The sequence below is a fragment of the Corvus kubaryi genome, unplaced genomic scaffold (assembly GCF_017639235.1).
Source record: "Corvus kubaryi isolate FWS band 111438036 unplaced genomic scaffold, C.kubaryi_AGA036_p1.0 37392, whole genome shotgun sequence".
NCBI lineage: Eukaryota > Metazoa > Chordata > Aves > Passeriformes > Corvidae > Corvus > Corvus kubaryi.
The window spans coordinates 6159301-6175256 of NW_024581131.1; the positions used below are offsets into that span (position 1 = coordinate 6159301).

At 39.4% G+C, this 15956-nt stretch overlaps 1 protein-coding gene across 1 annotated transcript in view; it reads right to left on the minus strand.

Moving 5' to 3' along the window:
• Positions 1 to 3735: 3735 nt before the first annotated feature.
• The window catches only part of MUC5AC (mucin 5AC, oligomeric mucus/gel-forming), a 36827-nt gene continuing 24606 nt past the window's right edge, over positions 3736 to 15956 (minus strand). The window contains exons 31-49 of the mRNA XM_042038183.1: positions 15780 to 15956; positions 15387 to 15610; positions 14340 to 14514; positions 13913 to 14163; positions 12422 to 12605; positions 11818 to 12016; positions 10741 to 10919; positions 10441 to 10510; positions 10040 to 10137; positions 9661 to 9692; positions 8758 to 8935; positions 7981 to 8085; positions 7692 to 7726; positions 7202 to 7324; positions 6992 to 7090; positions 6210 to 6338; positions 5520 to 5577; positions 4809 to 4914; positions 3736 to 4289 (exon numbers count right to left, since the gene is read on the minus strand). The exon at positions 15780 to 15956 is cut by the window's right edge and continues 1134 nt beyond it. Of these exons, the coding sequence (XP_041894117.1) occupies positions 4070 to 4289; positions 4809 to 4914; positions 5520 to 5577; positions 6210 to 6338; positions 6992 to 7090; positions 7202 to 7324; positions 7692 to 7726; positions 7981 to 8085; positions 8758 to 8935; positions 9661 to 9692; positions 10040 to 10137; positions 10441 to 10510; positions 10741 to 10919; positions 11818 to 12016; positions 12422 to 12605; positions 13913 to 14163; positions 14340 to 14514; positions 15387 to 15610; positions 15780 to 15956 (2642 nt within the window). The 3' untranslated portion in view covers positions 3736 to 4069. The remainder of the gene's footprint in view (positions 4290 to 4808; positions 4915 to 5519; positions 5578 to 6209; positions 6339 to 6991; positions 7091 to 7201; positions 7325 to 7691; positions 7727 to 7980; positions 8086 to 8757; positions 8936 to 9660; positions 9693 to 10039; positions 10138 to 10440; positions 10511 to 10740; positions 10920 to 11817; positions 12017 to 12421; positions 12606 to 13912; positions 14164 to 14339; positions 14515 to 15386; positions 15611 to 15779) is intronic.

The following is a 15956-nucleotide window of genomic DNA, read 5'->3' on the forward strand; positions in this document are numbered from 1 at the left end:
CCTGGACAGCCTCAGGAACGCAATCATTCACTTGAGGCCAAAGGGAGCTGGTTACCGAAACTGGGTGAGGCATGCCTCCAGCTCCTCTTGCTGCGTGCTGAATCCAGACAGTGCAAGGATCCCAGACGAGTTCCCAATTTTCAGGAAAATTCATGTCCAAAAAAGGAGGCAGAGGAGTCCTGCTGCTTTATTCGAATAAAGGGAGAGAGTCCACTGGGGCACATGCCTGCAGGATTTCTCTCTTGCGCTCTTGGAGGGCGCAGGCCCTTTTTATCCCAAACTCCCGGCCGCATCTCACCCTCTTCCTTTCCCCAGTGGCTGAGGTACAGGGAAGGTACCCTGTTGGGGTTCTGCTACAGTGGGGATACTGTAACACACATACCAAACAAGGAGTCCTGTGGAAAAGAAATATATATGGACAGATTCTTGGTAGATGTTTCAGAGATGTTTATTTCTCCAGCCGCATGGCCGGGGCTCTGCCGAGGAACTCTCTCAATCACCAGACCCGAGGGTCCTTGCCCGCGCAGGGGAACACAAAACAACCAATGGGGAACGAGGCTGACCAGGGGCAGGGAAACCCCGTGTCTCCCGCCCCAGGGCCCCTCTCCCAGGGCTACATGGCAGGGGGAGGGACCCTGACAGGGTTCCTCCCCCCTGGTGTGGGGTCTGGGGGGAGGGGGACCCTGGGGTGGCGGCACGGGGTTTCCCTACTCCCTGGTCAGACTTGTTCCCCATTGGTTGTTTTGTGTTTCCCTGCCCAGGAAGGACCCTGCTGGTCTGGTGATTGCCACAGTTCTTTGGCAGTCCCCGGCCATGCAGCTGGAAAAGAGACATCTCTGAAAAACATCTATCAAGAATTGGTCCTTGTATTTTTTCATGGGCCTTGCTGTCTTACGCATGTTACAAAAATCCCCACTGCAACAATGGTGGAGAATGTGGGCATAACAATCCCTTGGAGACAGTGCCTGTGAAATAACTAAACTTCTGAAGATCCCCGAAAATTCGTGAGTAAAAAACACTCAAGATCTCTCTTCTCGCCTTGGCTTGGCTGTTCTCTCTGGACTATGGAGGAATCGTGGGAAATGTGGCTGTCTAAGCTGCAGAAAGAAATGTATCTACAAGTTAAAGGAACCCTGGCACAACAAAACAGGAAACTTGCTCCGGGAGATCTAGAACATCTTTTTGACTGGCTTTTCAAAAATTTCTTTGATATTTCTTGAGACTTACTTTTTGATATTAATCCTCCTGGAATTGGTAACTTGAATTTTTGGTCTGAGATCTTGGGTGAGATAATAGCTCAATCAAAACATGCACTAGTGATAGAACTTCTCTGTGCATCTCCTGTAATCAGTGAAGCTCTTCAGGAGCATTTGCATGGTCCCATTACCTCTGTGGTGGAAGATGACTGTCATCACACAGCTGAGACTGCGCGGCGGCCATCCCAGGGGTGCGTGACTGCAGCCACAGGGTCTCCTCTACCCGTGCCAGTGGAGGTGCCTGCACTGGATGTGCCCGGCCCCCTTGGGAGCCCACGCCTTATCGCGGACCCCATCCCTGTCTCGGGGTCCCTGGCTGCGCGACCGCGAGTGAGGGAGTGACGCCGCAGGCGCTGTGGGTGCCGTGGGCCACGTGCAGCAGAGAGGCGGCCCCCACGAGCAGCCAGGAACCGGGGGTCGGCGTGGAAACCCGCTCTGAGCACACGGCTCGGAGAGCTCTGTGGAGGGAGAAGCGGCGGTTTCCACAGCGACATGAGAAGCCGCGCAGCACAGCACCGAGCCGAAGCAGTGCCGCTCAGAGGGCGTGGAGCAGCAGCAACGTGGGGGTCTGACTGAGACGTTGGAGTCGGCGAGGCAGCGGCTGCGCAGGACCAGCAGCCACGACACAGACACAAGCACGTAATAGAAGTTTTAGCTACGAACATCACAGGAACTGTGAAATGGTACAATGTCAAAAACAACTATGGATGTGACAACCACGAAGATGTATTCATCCATAGAACTGCCATTAAAAGGAATAGGCCTGAAAAATACCTCCAAAGTGTAGGAGATGGAGAAGTTGTACAATTAGATATTGTCCAAGGAAGAAAAGGCCCACAGGCGGCCCACGTGACAGGGCCTGGGGGTATTCCAGTCAAAGGCAGCCGTTATGCACAAAATTATAAACAATATCCATCCCAGCAACCTCCCTACCTGCAGCCTTCTTTCCCCTTTTACCCCAAACCCAATATGAACCCTTTCCTAAGTTTACCCCATCTCCAATTTATCCCTAATCCATTTTTCACCCCATGGCTTCCCTATACAATTCCCTTTCCCCACAACTCCAATGCTGGGGGGGGGTGAAAAAGGGGAGGGAAGAAATTAACTATTTTTGTTTAGAGTTGCAACAGGTACGAATGGAAGAAACCCTCTCCTGCCTCAGTTTCCCCACAAAGCATGCTCAGAGAGTCTGGCCTCCCTTCTGCCAACCTTAAGATGTTCCAGAAAAAAAAAAAATCTGTTTGGACATTTAGAGACTCAGGAGGGTAGCTTGTTTTCTTTTGAAATTATTCTTGTTATCTTATGTTTATACAGTTGTTTTCAATGTTAAGTTTTAAATCTCTTTTTGTTAAAATAAAAGGGTGAAGTGTTGGGGTTCCTCGCCCCTAGCATGGGGTCCAGGGGAGGTGGACCCTGGGGTGGAGGCACAGGGCTTCCCTACTCCCTGGTTAATCTCATTCCCCATTGGTTGTTTTGTGCTCCCCTGCCCAGGAAGGACCCTGCTGGTCTGGTGATTGCCACAGTTCTTTGGCAGTCCCCAGCCATGTGGCTGGAGAAATAAACATCTCTGAAAAAACATCTACCAAGCATCAGTCCTTATATTTTTTCACGGGCCGCGCTGTCTTATGCATGTTGCAGAAATCCCCTCTGCAACAGTACCCCCTTCCTGAACCGCCTACTAATTGATAGCAGCTGAAGTGATGTGCTTGGAACACTCCCAAGTGTTTGCTTTTGAATGCTTTTCATTCAAAGCAGTATCAAAATGCTATAGGGGTTAGGTACCACAGCCTACATTGACTTTTGACCTGGAACTATGTTTTATGGAGCCAGCAACTCTCACACAAGGGATTCACTCAAGAGTCAAAGCAGACATGCTGTGAAATGCTCAAAATTTATTAATCATAATTGCTTTTTTGTTTCATAAGGGATAAAAATAAAATAATATTCAAAAACAAAAGAAAATATACCATACCCAGACAACATGACTAAGAAATAGGATAACATTAATTCTGAAAGAAATGACCCAAAAAAATCAGTTTCCAAAAAAAATAATAAATAGCAGTGGTTCAACTTTTTAAAGCTTCCTAGTAAAGAATTTACATTTATTGTTATAATTATTATTATTATTATTATACTTCTGTTTAAAAAAATCCTTCATATGCCTGTGTTGGCAAATATATATATATATATATATATATATATTTCTTCTGTAAACAGTTAACCACATAAAATAAAAAAATCCATATTTTCATACAGCTACTATGCTGATGGTGTTATGTAAACAAAAAGTAGTGTGCAGCAGCTTCTCATAATAGGATTTTTTCCTTTTCCTCACAAAAACATGTAGGGAAGTATGTCCATCATAAATAGTTCAAAATAGTGAAGTTTATACTTTTGAAAAGATACAGCTTTCTACAGTCTAAGTTTTCCTCAACACAAAAAGAAATATATAGAAGCAGAGAGGTACAGTTTTCCTTGGGTTTTCTTTGTTTTGTGGATTTGTCTTTTGATTTTTCTCAGTGAACTGGAATGAAAATGTTATTAGAAGTCCAGAACTTCTCAGAAGACAAACAAACAGAAAATGTCAAGATGACCTTCTCCTTTTACACTCAAGGTGTAGAAGAAAAGACAAAAAAAATGAGAGATATACTGATAATGAAAACTGAAATTCTATAGACAGACATAGTGGGGATTTATGCAGAAAATATCATCTGTTCATCCAAAATTTTAGCTGCTCTTGACACTTTTGTATTTTTTGAAGTTTCTTTATTTAGTCTTATGCTCAGCCCTTTTTTGAGGGCTTCTTCCTAGTTCTAATTTTTGACATTCGCTTGTTCCTGAGAGGTCTTTATCTGCTGTGTCTCCTGCTGGGTGATGCACTCAGCATCCACACAGCTACATTTCTCCACATAGGTGTAGGAGTGATCAAGGGAGGTCCCATCACTGCATGTCAGAGTCACCTTTCTTTTGCTGGTCTTGATTTCCTGACAACACGAGCATTTGTGCACCATTGTGTTTGTAGTTTGAGAATATCTGATTGAAAAACCAATGAAAGAGAGAGATTCAGAGTTTATGTGAGAAATAACACTGCCCCTCCCACCCATTACAAAACATAACCACAAGTTGTGTGCTTGCATGTGGGACTATTACTCAATATTACCATTCTTACAGTATCGTGGCAAAATATAGCTAAATTGCTCCTCATTGTAAAAATTGATGACTCTAAGTCTTCATTAAGGCACAGAAAAAGTAAAAGAATTAATCCAGATCACATAGTGAGCCAGTCCAGTGAGAGCATAATGAGAAAAAAATAACCTCAGTTTTAAACGGGCAAAATCAAAATTTGTGTCTATTCACTGACACTGAACAGGCTGTTAAACACTGTGACTCTTGAGGTAATCAAGCTAGTACAACATCAAGTTAATTAACACAATGGAAACAGTTGACTGAGTGGATGTTGGACACACCAGAAAAACCACCTGTGATTTGCTTGATGTAACTGGTGTAAAGAGCAGAAGACAAGAGGCCACAATTATCTTTTATGCCACTTACCGTGAGTAAGCATCACAGCTACCTTCACAGTATGTTATCTCAACAGGTGCAGGAGATACACAGCCATTATAGTTGATGACAGTGGTAGTATTGTGCTTCTTACAAACTGAGGTCATCACAAAGCAAAGGAGAATAGGTTAAAATACATGTGCATATAAATAGATAGATGTGTATGATAGTTTGTAACCAATAACTAAGATGGATGGAGCTGAAGTAGGAAATTCAGTCACAGCGCATTTTTCTTTTAATTGTTGAGAGCCAAATGAAGGCTCTTGCTGTTTGTGTTATCAGTGGATGAAACTTTCCCTTTTTCTTATGCAACTTGGTGCAGGATGCAGAAATAAAGAGCAGTACTGTGGCAACTGCTCAAATCACACCCATCTCCCAGAACTGGCTTCCCTTTCCTCCTTAAAGAGGATGTATCTATGGAAATTGGAGAAGAGTCATAGCCCTCACCCTCCCACATAAAAGCCAGAATTCAACAGCAGGGGATGGTAAAGTTCACCATCTGTTTCTCAAGGACCTAAAATCCATACTGGAAACGTTCTGTTCCTTTCTTTTCCACCTGTTTCCTTTTTTACCCCAGTGAAGCAGTGAACCCAAATCTGGTCAGCTCATCTCTTCTGTCTATGTACCCATTGTGCAAAATGGGCTAATATACCTACTAAAGCACACATAATCAATACTTTTAACAAAATCATCATTACTTACGTTTCGGTATTCTTTGGCACACTAAACAGCAGCCATCTTCAGATAATCTGACATCATCCTTAAGTGGGAAAACATAAAAAGATAACTCAGGTTTCATATCTGCATACTAAAGCAGACTTTCCCTGCTTCCTAATTTTCTCTGGCACCAAAGACACTGGATTTTTTTGTATTGACATGGAATCTAATTCCAAGCAAGGCTAAATATTAAGGACACGTCACTAATATTAGTAAGTAGTAAGAGTTATTTGAAAGTTGAAATGGAGGAAACCCCTCAATTCAGTAGTATAATGCCAGCAAGCAATAAAGCTTGTGGCACATGTAGGGTAAAATATTGTGACCAAAGTCAGTACAGGTGAAGGATTATAACAGACAGGGTATCACAATTAATGAAGTAACTGACTTGCCAGAGCCTGGTTTTTGCTTCTAGGTCACTTGACACTTTTAGGAGTCCAAAATATTATGCTGTATCCTTTTCTCTAATGTCCAATACTCAGTGAGGATTGATGTATCACTCACTTTGAGTTGCTTTTCTGAGATAAAATTTGACTGGGACCAGGTTCTGAGAGGATAAAAGGAGAGCTACTTCCTGCATGATGCTTCTGCTAGTTATTTTCCTTGCACACGATGATCCTTCTATCACTGGTGTTAGGCACTGCAACCAAATATGAGAACTGGTAGAGCAGTACTTACTGGATCACACTCATCAAGGTTAATGGCAGGACAGTTTGTCTCTTTGACGACTTGAATGAACTGGTCAGCATGTTTTTCACATGTGTAAACAGTACAGTTATCACCAGATGGGTTCCAGTATTCTCCTTCCTGAAAGTAGTCAAAATTAAAGCAGATTAAAATCTTCTTATATAAAAATGAAACAAAACCCCCCCAATGTCTTATTTTTGCTGTGTATAGTAGTTTGATTATTCCAAACAACTTCCTTGAATTTCAGCTGATACTTATTTGCCGTATTATCATACTGCCATTAAGTGGTTTTTATTAACCAAGTGAAGAGGGTTTATTTTTATCTGGATATAGATGTGCTTTTTGTGTGAATAGGGTAAGTACCTGGACTCATTTGCAAAGAATAATTTGCATTTCAATGGTTTTGTCATTACAATTTATGGATGTGTCAAAATGCCTCCACAGATAAAATTATCTTTTGAGCAAAATGGGTGCTACAGTTTCAGAACTGGAGGCAAACAGAAGTGCATTGCTTTCACCTGTATATTTTCCTATGTTGATTTCTGAAAGCCATTGTTCAGTATCACGCAACAGTTGCTTCCAGAAGGCTCAGAACTGGTGTTTTGTGGCACAAGGTATTGTTTAAGCTGTGTGGAGACAGTCCAGTCCCTGCCTGAGTAAGCATTTGTCTAATATGAGAAAAGATGGAAGAAATAAATGTGACAAATAGAAGGAGAGGAAAGAATGAAAGACTAGTAGAGTTCCCCAAAAGTGAACTAAACCGGGGTAGTTACATGGAGCACGTGTGTAATGTTGTCTCCCACAGTCACTACACAAGCCGCTGCCTTGCAGGTGCCACAGCACTGTCCAGGTTCCACTGTATATTTATAGCCCTGTTTTGAAAGAAGTAGAGAGACAATGGCATTGAGTCAGGTCACTGATCCTAACTAGTAATTATTTGAGCTGAGTGGGGTAGGAGTTTCTGACAGCAGAATAGCACTCACCAACGGGCAGTACGTGTCACAGATGACAGGCTCGCACGTGACCAGAGTGTGGTGAGGCCTTGAGGGAGAGGATTCAGAGCAGGTACATTCTTCACAGGGGCCTGATGGAATGGCAGCTCCAGGCTACAGGAAGTTGGAAAAACCCATTATTAAAAACAAGTTGCTCTATGTATGCATGTCACAGACAATACAAAGGTGACCTATGTATAGGTTAAGCTATCCATAAATACAATTTTGGTTGTTTTATTTAAGCTGAGTTTCTGGTTTGGTGATACCAATTTTGGAATAAAATTCTGCTCATATAGAAAGGAAAGCAGAAAATGCTTTTGCTTGTACAGAGGATGTTGATGTGCTAACTCTGGTTAAATAATGAATAATGTTTTATCTCAGGCCTTCCTACAAAATATGGACCATGATAGGTGTCTCAAAAACACTGCACTGTGAACTATGTGAAAGTGTATTTTTATAGTGAGCAACTCTGTGTACTTACTGCATAATAGGTTCCGTTGACTTCACAGCCCTTTCCTGCAAGAAGGAAGAAGGAGGGGTAAGTTTTAAGAGGCAGAAATGCATGAAAAAACTTCTCATTTGTAGCTTTGTAGCTACAAAAAAACCCCCCAAAAACCAGTTTTGTAGGCCTGTGGCAGTGGCCTTAAAACACTCATTCACGACAAGGCCCAATATGGTAATACAGATAATTTGCATCTCTCTTATAAGGTTTTTGTAACTTAGAAAAATACAGCAGTAAATAGTACATGAAGAGGGTGCACAGTACTTACTGCATTCAAAGATAGGACAGCAGCTTCCAGGCTGCATTATTGTGATTATTTCCTGTCCCTCTAAGCACTGGGGTGTGATGTCAGGGCAGAGGCTTGTGTTGCAGTCTGTTTCAAGTAAGAATATAGAAAATATTAAGCTCAGAATTTTTAATTAAAGCAGTTTTGTTTTAAATGAACTTCTGAAGTTTTCCCATGGAGTAAATATGGTGTTTACACAAGATAGTTTAATGACTAATTCAAGCTATGTGCCCAGGTGTTTTCGATGTGAATGGGCTTTCCCATAACCTTTGTAAAACAAAACACTGGAACAGAGTGGTAATTGTTGGAAAGAGATCATTCCAAAGAGAAATTTGTACCAATGGGGAAATCTGATGACTTTCAGTGATTCTAGAACTTTCTTGAGCAACTTTTAAATATACAGGACTATTTTTTTAAAGTTAAGATAGTTTTCTTAATACTGGTCTTTGAAATAGAAAATGTTTTGAATGGTTTTCGTATATTGTTTCAGATAGTGGAAGTATTAAAGGCTTTCAATGTTAAATTACAGATGTTCAGTTACTTTTCTGTGTCTAACTATATAAAATCTTTTAATCTTTGTATTTGTTATCTTCAGGCATTTAGTATATGCTCTGCAGCAAGAAGGCTTTAAAAAGTGGGATGAGGGAGAAAAGTATTATGACATCAATGCAAAGTATCAAAAAATGAGAAATGATTGCTGAAGTTTCCTAAAATTAATACAGCATATTCCCCATGATAAAGAACTAAGACAGCACTTACAGCACTCAGTCCTAGTACAGCATGGATCTTCTGGTATCGGTATCTGAACAGGCATGTAACCTGGTTCTTCACAAAATACTTGCTGTGCTGGAGGACATTTGTGTTTTGTACACTTCACCTTAAGAGTATTTTTGTCACAGACACATTCCTGGCAATCTTTTGTCCATTTTTCTCCTGGCTAAATAAAAAAGAAAAACATAGGCAAAGGAAAGAAAAAAATTAAAGACAAATCAAACCAAAATAACTTTATTTGCTTCTATTTGACGTATTCACGGATATAGTGATAACTGATAATATCAGCTTTTTCATATTTTAGATTTTATAAGAGACCCTCAAACTGCTTATTGGGGGAAGATATTGGAGGCCACTAAAGGTTCTGAGTTCACAAAGCTCTTACTTTCTATTTGTTAATAGTGTTAGTATGAGAGTTACAGGAGTTCTAAAGGAGAAGTGATGGAGTCTTGCATCCATTTTTGAATAAGAAATTATCATATGATATACTCATTTTCACATTAGGTTTCTGGTTTCTATGCAGCTGAGGAACTAAGAATGCAGACCATGAACATGATAAGCAACAGGTAGACTTTGTTATTCATCTCTCCCTTCATTTCTAGTAACTTTAGTGAGCCAAATTTGTGAAAATAAAATAAGCATATCTGCCTAACTTCCACTACTACCATCTCTCTCATTCTCTCTTTTTTAAAGGGTTTTTTTCTGTATGTGAGGTTATTGAAAGAATATTTTATCACTTACTGTTAAATTCCTTAGGGGTGCTCTAACACTCATTATTTTTAAGACTGAAAGTGAACAAACATTTGTGACAAAGCTTTGGTTTAGTGGAACACTAAATATCCTCTTGTTTCACTTGTCTGTGCTCATTAAGCCACACGGATTGATACTCACCCATCTAGACATTCCATTTGGTTCCCTGCAGACTGGAAAGAAAAAAACAAACGAATGGGTATTTACGCCACTGAAAACTGACAAAGTAGTACCTATGTGCAGTTTCAAATAGAAATACTGTGAAGATAAATCTAACAATAAAATGAGTATGGAGACTAATTTTGCTGAACTGTAGAGTTCTACCATCTTGGTGGGTCTCTCGTAAGGAGGATGATGGGAAAAAAGGTAATATTGATTATTATTCCATTTTTAGTTGAGGATGCTTAAAGAGGCTGATTTGCAATGGTCTGACCACGTAGAAGATGACAATAGAACTCAGGCCTCCTGATTAACAATCCTGATCTCTATTTATTCCCCAAACTAGCTATGGATTACTTACAACACTCAGAGACACAGATGTTGCTCTCTGCACGCAAGAGTGTCATTCCTTCAGGACAGAAACAGCCTTCAGTTATTCCATAGCTAGGATGCTCATAGCTGGAATGGCAAGAATATAGGTGCTTGAGTACAATACTTCTGTGGTGAGGCAGAGGACAGAGCACCATATCATGTCAGATATGTGAGATACAAAACATTTGCGCTTTCTGAAGGGCAACAGGAAGCACATGTTCGTAGAGCTGATTGGTCTTTATAAATCTTGAATAAATTAGTGAAATTTGCAACACGTTTCATTATGAAATAACTCAAATTTATGAGGAAAGTAGATAGATAGTAATAGAATAAAAAAAGAGAAAAATATAAGCAGGTGTTTCAGCATGGGTTTTTTTTGTTTTTCCATACCTTTGGTCACAGGTAACTGGATTAATGGGCCCACATGGCTTGTATACCAAGCTTGATGGACAGCTGAATGCTATATGGAAAAAGACAAAAAAAAAAAAAAGATTAAAAATTGACAGTTAGATGCATTTTCTTCAGCAAAAATGACTACAGCTTTGCCTTCTTCATCTGCAGCTTCTATGAGAGAGGACCCCACTGGATTTTTGTAGACAGTAACCAGGTATTAGATATAAGAAGTATTTAATGAATAAATCACTAATTTCTACAATTTATCACACGCATTTTGAGTCCTGCAATACTCACAGCATGTATTGTTGGTCTTTCCTCTCCAGTCAATGCAGACACCTCTAGCAGCACACTCTGTAGCATATATCTCCAAACTGGAACACTGCATGGATTCATCGTCTATGCGACATCCATCAAAAACACAGCCTTTGAAAAATGGTTCTGGTGGTATCACAGTATGACATGCTGCAAAAATCCTGCAGACAGTAAAGAAAGCAACCCCCTTCTATATTAATGAGCCATTATATAAAGTCTGTTCCTGTCAGACAACACTTTCCAGTTAATAGCATGTGACTCTGCTTCAGAAAGGAAGGTATAATGAGAAACAAAACCCTAGGAATGGGTAATAAGCTGGGAGATACTCAGGAAAGATTAAGAAATCTGAAGTGCCTTTTTTTTTCCTAAAGAGGTTAATGGTTTTAGTATTTCTGTATGTGTACACAACTTTTTACAGTTTGACGCCAGAAATTTAGTGTGAAAGGCAACTGCACCAGATTGAGAAAAAAGGAATGAAAAAAGTAGAGATAGAAAATTCGTACATAAAATAGCTCCAAACTTACTTGATACTACAGAAAGCATGTATAAGAGGGCCTTTATAAGAAACTCATCTGAAAAAAGCTTTTGTCAGCCTACACAGGCATAGGAAATACTTCAGGAAACAAGCCTTTGCACTTTTGGAACTCCATGTTTTACGTAAAATGTACAAAGAATGAAGGACATTTCTTGGCTGCTTGCATCTCCTCTTTTCACCTATTTGGTAACTAGGTTCTCAATGGTTTGTACTGAAAGCCCACTTCAAATTTAGAGTTCAGTCTTTGCTTAATGAGCATACTCTGGAAGTATTGCATCCAGGGAGTATTGATTTTAGTGCTTGCTGCATCCCTGATTTTCTGACTTTACCTCCCCTTGCTCAGTTATCTTTGGCATGCAAGTCATTAAGGCAGAGTAGTTTCTTTTGCAAAGGCCTTCTACTATATATATTTGGTCATTAAGCTGACATTTTCAGCTATTATCACATGCTAAGGCTATAGCTGTTATTCTTCTTGTAAGATACTGAGACAGTTTTGCCTAGAAAAAATGAATTTGTTTTCTTACTTGCTCAAGATAAGTTTGCAGAGCGGAGGTGTTTGACATTGTGGCTTTGGTGGAGGTGTGGTTATAACTGGTGGTACTGGTACTCCATGGCATGTTTTGTTGTTGTCAACAATCCAGTGATGAGCCATTTGGGGACAGGAGGAAATGATCTTACCACTTGGCAAGCGGCATTCATCTGCTTTATTATTTGTACATGTTCCTGGAAGAGACAAGCTAGGTAAGTCTCATAAGCCACATCAGAGGTGTACAATACATTCCTGTGCTGATAAGTTTAGATGTGATGTGCTCATGAAATGCATATTTTGCCTTGCTTCATAGGGAGCGCTTTCTCTAGTTATATGAACTTTAGGTTATGGAAAAACAAACAAATATAAAACCCCAGCCCCAAAGCAAAAAAATAAAAAAACAAAAACCCAAACTGTTTGGTTGCTGAAATAATGAACTTTTGACATCCTACAGAAGTTAGAGCAGAAATGTACTCATTTCCATTTACTGCTGTTTAAAAATTTCTGTCAGTTGTGAGACTGCATAGCTGGAGTGAGTGAGCATAACCAAGATATGGGTGGGGAAAGAGAACTCCCTCCAATCTGTATATTCTTCTTACCACATTGTCCTTCAGTGTTGTTGCCAAATTTGCTGTGTGGGAGTTTCACAGAGAAAATCAGACCACTAAAGGTGATGACAGCACCAATTTCTTCTATTTCAACAATCATATTGATGCCAAGAGTGGAGAAAGAAATGCCATCTTTTTTGAAGCCTGGTTCAACAATCTTTTTGTTGAAGTACATCTGAATGCAGAGTTAAAAAAAAACAAAACAAAACACCACTTCAGAATAAGCACTGCTTCTGCCTGACTGTTTAAATATTTTCTAATCTTCATAATTAGGCATAACTCCATATTGTTGTGCCTCACATCCAATGCCCATTGGCATCTCAATGGCAGCATTTATTTGCATTGATATATTGGTTTGTTATCGCTATATTGCTAAAATGCGATAATAATCTAAGTGGCCTCTACATACTGTGGTTGTGCTGATTATATGCTAATGCATAGTATTCTATGCACATAAATCCAAGTATTTTCTTTGTATCCCTCATGATTATGTGTATTGGAAACATTTTTTGTATGAAAATGGGTGGTAGTTTTCTTTAGGTACAGAAACATCCCTGCCATTATTATGTAATGACTGTGCCAGATAATCACACCATCCCTATATTACATAGTAATTGGCATTGGAAGAGCTGTCTGAATTCAAAATGAAGTCAGATGTCATTAATGCCAGTTTTATGTAGTGATCATATTTATTTGTTTATCATTTCAATTTGTAGCCAGTATCTTATATGATCTAATAAAGGTAAACATATATGCATAATTTTTTTTTTTGTCAGAAGTTATTCTGCAACTCTCTTCTCATGGAATTGGGTTAAAGCATGAATTAAAATTGTCAGTTACTGTTTCTTTCACAGGGAATCACTGGAACCAACATGCCTTTCTGACTGAGAGTTTGGCCTGGCACTGTAAGACGAGAGTGCCTATTCTGACAAACTTTCCTCCCTTTCTATAGATTCTCTAATCAACTCATAGATTCTCCAGTGTGGGAGTGGGACTGACTTTTCATTTCCACTGGTTTGCCAACACTATTTTGGGTCATGAAGGTGAGGTGACAGTCTAAGTCACCCATTTTCTTCAGCTATACCTTTCTTCACAGTAGGAAACTGAAGGGGGAATCATGTCAGGGCTGTTTGGTGCCTGAAGTTCCCTATGCAGAGAAAGTAGTCCTTAGTCATCCAGCAGATAAGGGATACATATCCATCTTCCCCTCAAGAGAAGAATCCTGCTTGAAATTTGCATTTGTGTTTCTTCAAAACTGTGTTTGTTTACATAAGTGAATGGCACAACGTACCAGTTTTCATGAAATACGAATTTTGTTCTTAGCATCCAGGGCAATATTTTTTTTTCCTGCTAATGATACCCTCTGCCCTGATCACCTCCATGATGTTGCTATTCTAACATACTATCTAGTTCAGCATCACTAGCATCAGTAAAGCTTACAGACCCTATTTCTTTTTTGCAGAAAATAGAAAAAAAATTTACCACATTGGTCATGACATCATTCATGAGTTGACGAGTCAGCACCACTTCTGCAGATTTGTAGAAAATAATAATGGATTTAGGGCAGGAGAGTCCATCTTTTGAATCGCAGTAATAGTTGTCAATATAAACACGGAAGTTGTCATATCTAGGGACAATCTGTTTCACCAGGACATAAGTGCAGTTTTCAAGGAAGGTATAATAGATTCCATCAAAAGTAATGTAATGAGGATCACCCCATCCACTACACACACCTGGTACAGAGAAAATATTTGGAAGATTAAGATGAGAAGTTATGTAGAAGAAAATTTAAAAACTGAAGATACTGCGATTTATAGAGTAACCCTAAGAAATGAAAATGCCCATATAATCTGTGTAAAGCTTGGCTTTTTTTCCCAAAAATGTTATTCCTGAATCTATTGGTGCTTACATTGACACTCATATCGGTAACAGCATCCATTTTCATCAGGTACCAGCACTGGTGGATATTTGTTTGCACAGGTAATTTCCTTTACAGGTGGGCAGTATGTCGGTACTACACTTATATCGTTGTCTCCATTACAGACGACTTCTGTACAGTTGGATAATTTGAATCTTTCTCCAGGCTGCAAAATGAAGAAAAAGTTTTTGTCACAAAATTCTGCTACCAGGTATAACCTTTACTCCTCTTTTTAGATTTATGATACAGTGTTTCCAGCAATGGTGGTGTTGGAAAGGAAATCAGTATGTGTTACTACTCTTCAATTTGTGGTGCTAATGATTTCTAATGGCAACTAGAGGTATTCAAAGTTCTGACCATGTTATGGGGGATATAAAATGCCTAGTTTTCTAAATCTGAAAAAAAGACCAAAAGGAAAACATTCACTGATAGCAAAAAGTTGCCAATACTCTACAGGATTAATACGTTTAATGCTAAAAGAAGGTGGAAACCTTAACTACACTTTTTTTCTTATGCATGAGGAGCTCTTCTGGGGCTTGAGGGAATAAGGTTTAGGTTACCGGAAGTGATTTCCATTATGCTATGTATAGCCTATATAGTATATACTATGTGTCAACAGAGAACATGACAATAAAAAAAGTTTGAAGAAATATAGATAAAAGGGCAGAAGAACAGAAAAGGACACAAGCCTTCACTGTATCTTAAACACTTCTGTTTAGTGAAAAAATAAGATCCACAAGAAAATTCCTTGTATTGTGTCAGTGAGAAGATACCTTACATATGCAAGGCATCAAAAAGACTCTTACTAAAAATAAAGTAACAAGAAAAGAATATTGTAACTTGCTTTATCAGTATAAAAAAGTGAAATTCCAAAAAAGGAAAATTCAAATAGTGTGTCGTACATATTGCCCATCATTAGCACAATAACTAAGATAATCAGCACAAGTAAGGTTTAAAGACTGCAAACTGTTCCAATCTGGTACCACCCAAACAATGATACTATTTCAACAGTCAAAAAATAACACAGAAAATACATACTTGTAATGGAGGATAAATAGTGGAAACACAACCATGAAAAACAGCACTTGTAGAAGTGGGAGGCAGAGGAACTGATGTTGTTACAGAAGACCACTCAGACGATGTAGTGGCTGGTGAAGTAGTGATGGTACAATTCACAGTGTATCGTTCAATACTACATGTTGGGCTACAGATGGCATAAAACCAACATCCTTCACTATCCATTCTGTTATAAATCAGGTCACCTGTAGAATAAGTAACATGTATGAAGATTTAAAAAAACAAAACACCACTTTTAATAGAAGAAAGTAAAAAAAAAAAAAAAAAAAAAAAGGTAAAAAACAAAAGGAAGTGAGGAAAAAAAAAGGGAGATATAGGAAATAAATAAAGAGGCTAAAAATCATATAAACTAACCAGGTGAAAAAACAGCATCACCAATCTTGCAGAAACAGGGAGTAGATAAAATAAGAGGCGGAGATGTGGTAAAGAAAGGTTCACTTTGGGTAATGAGGGTGGAGGTGCTGGTGGTGGTCGAGGGAGTGGAGGTTACGCAGTTGTAGTTGGGGCTGCAGCAGAGCACGCGGATCTTGT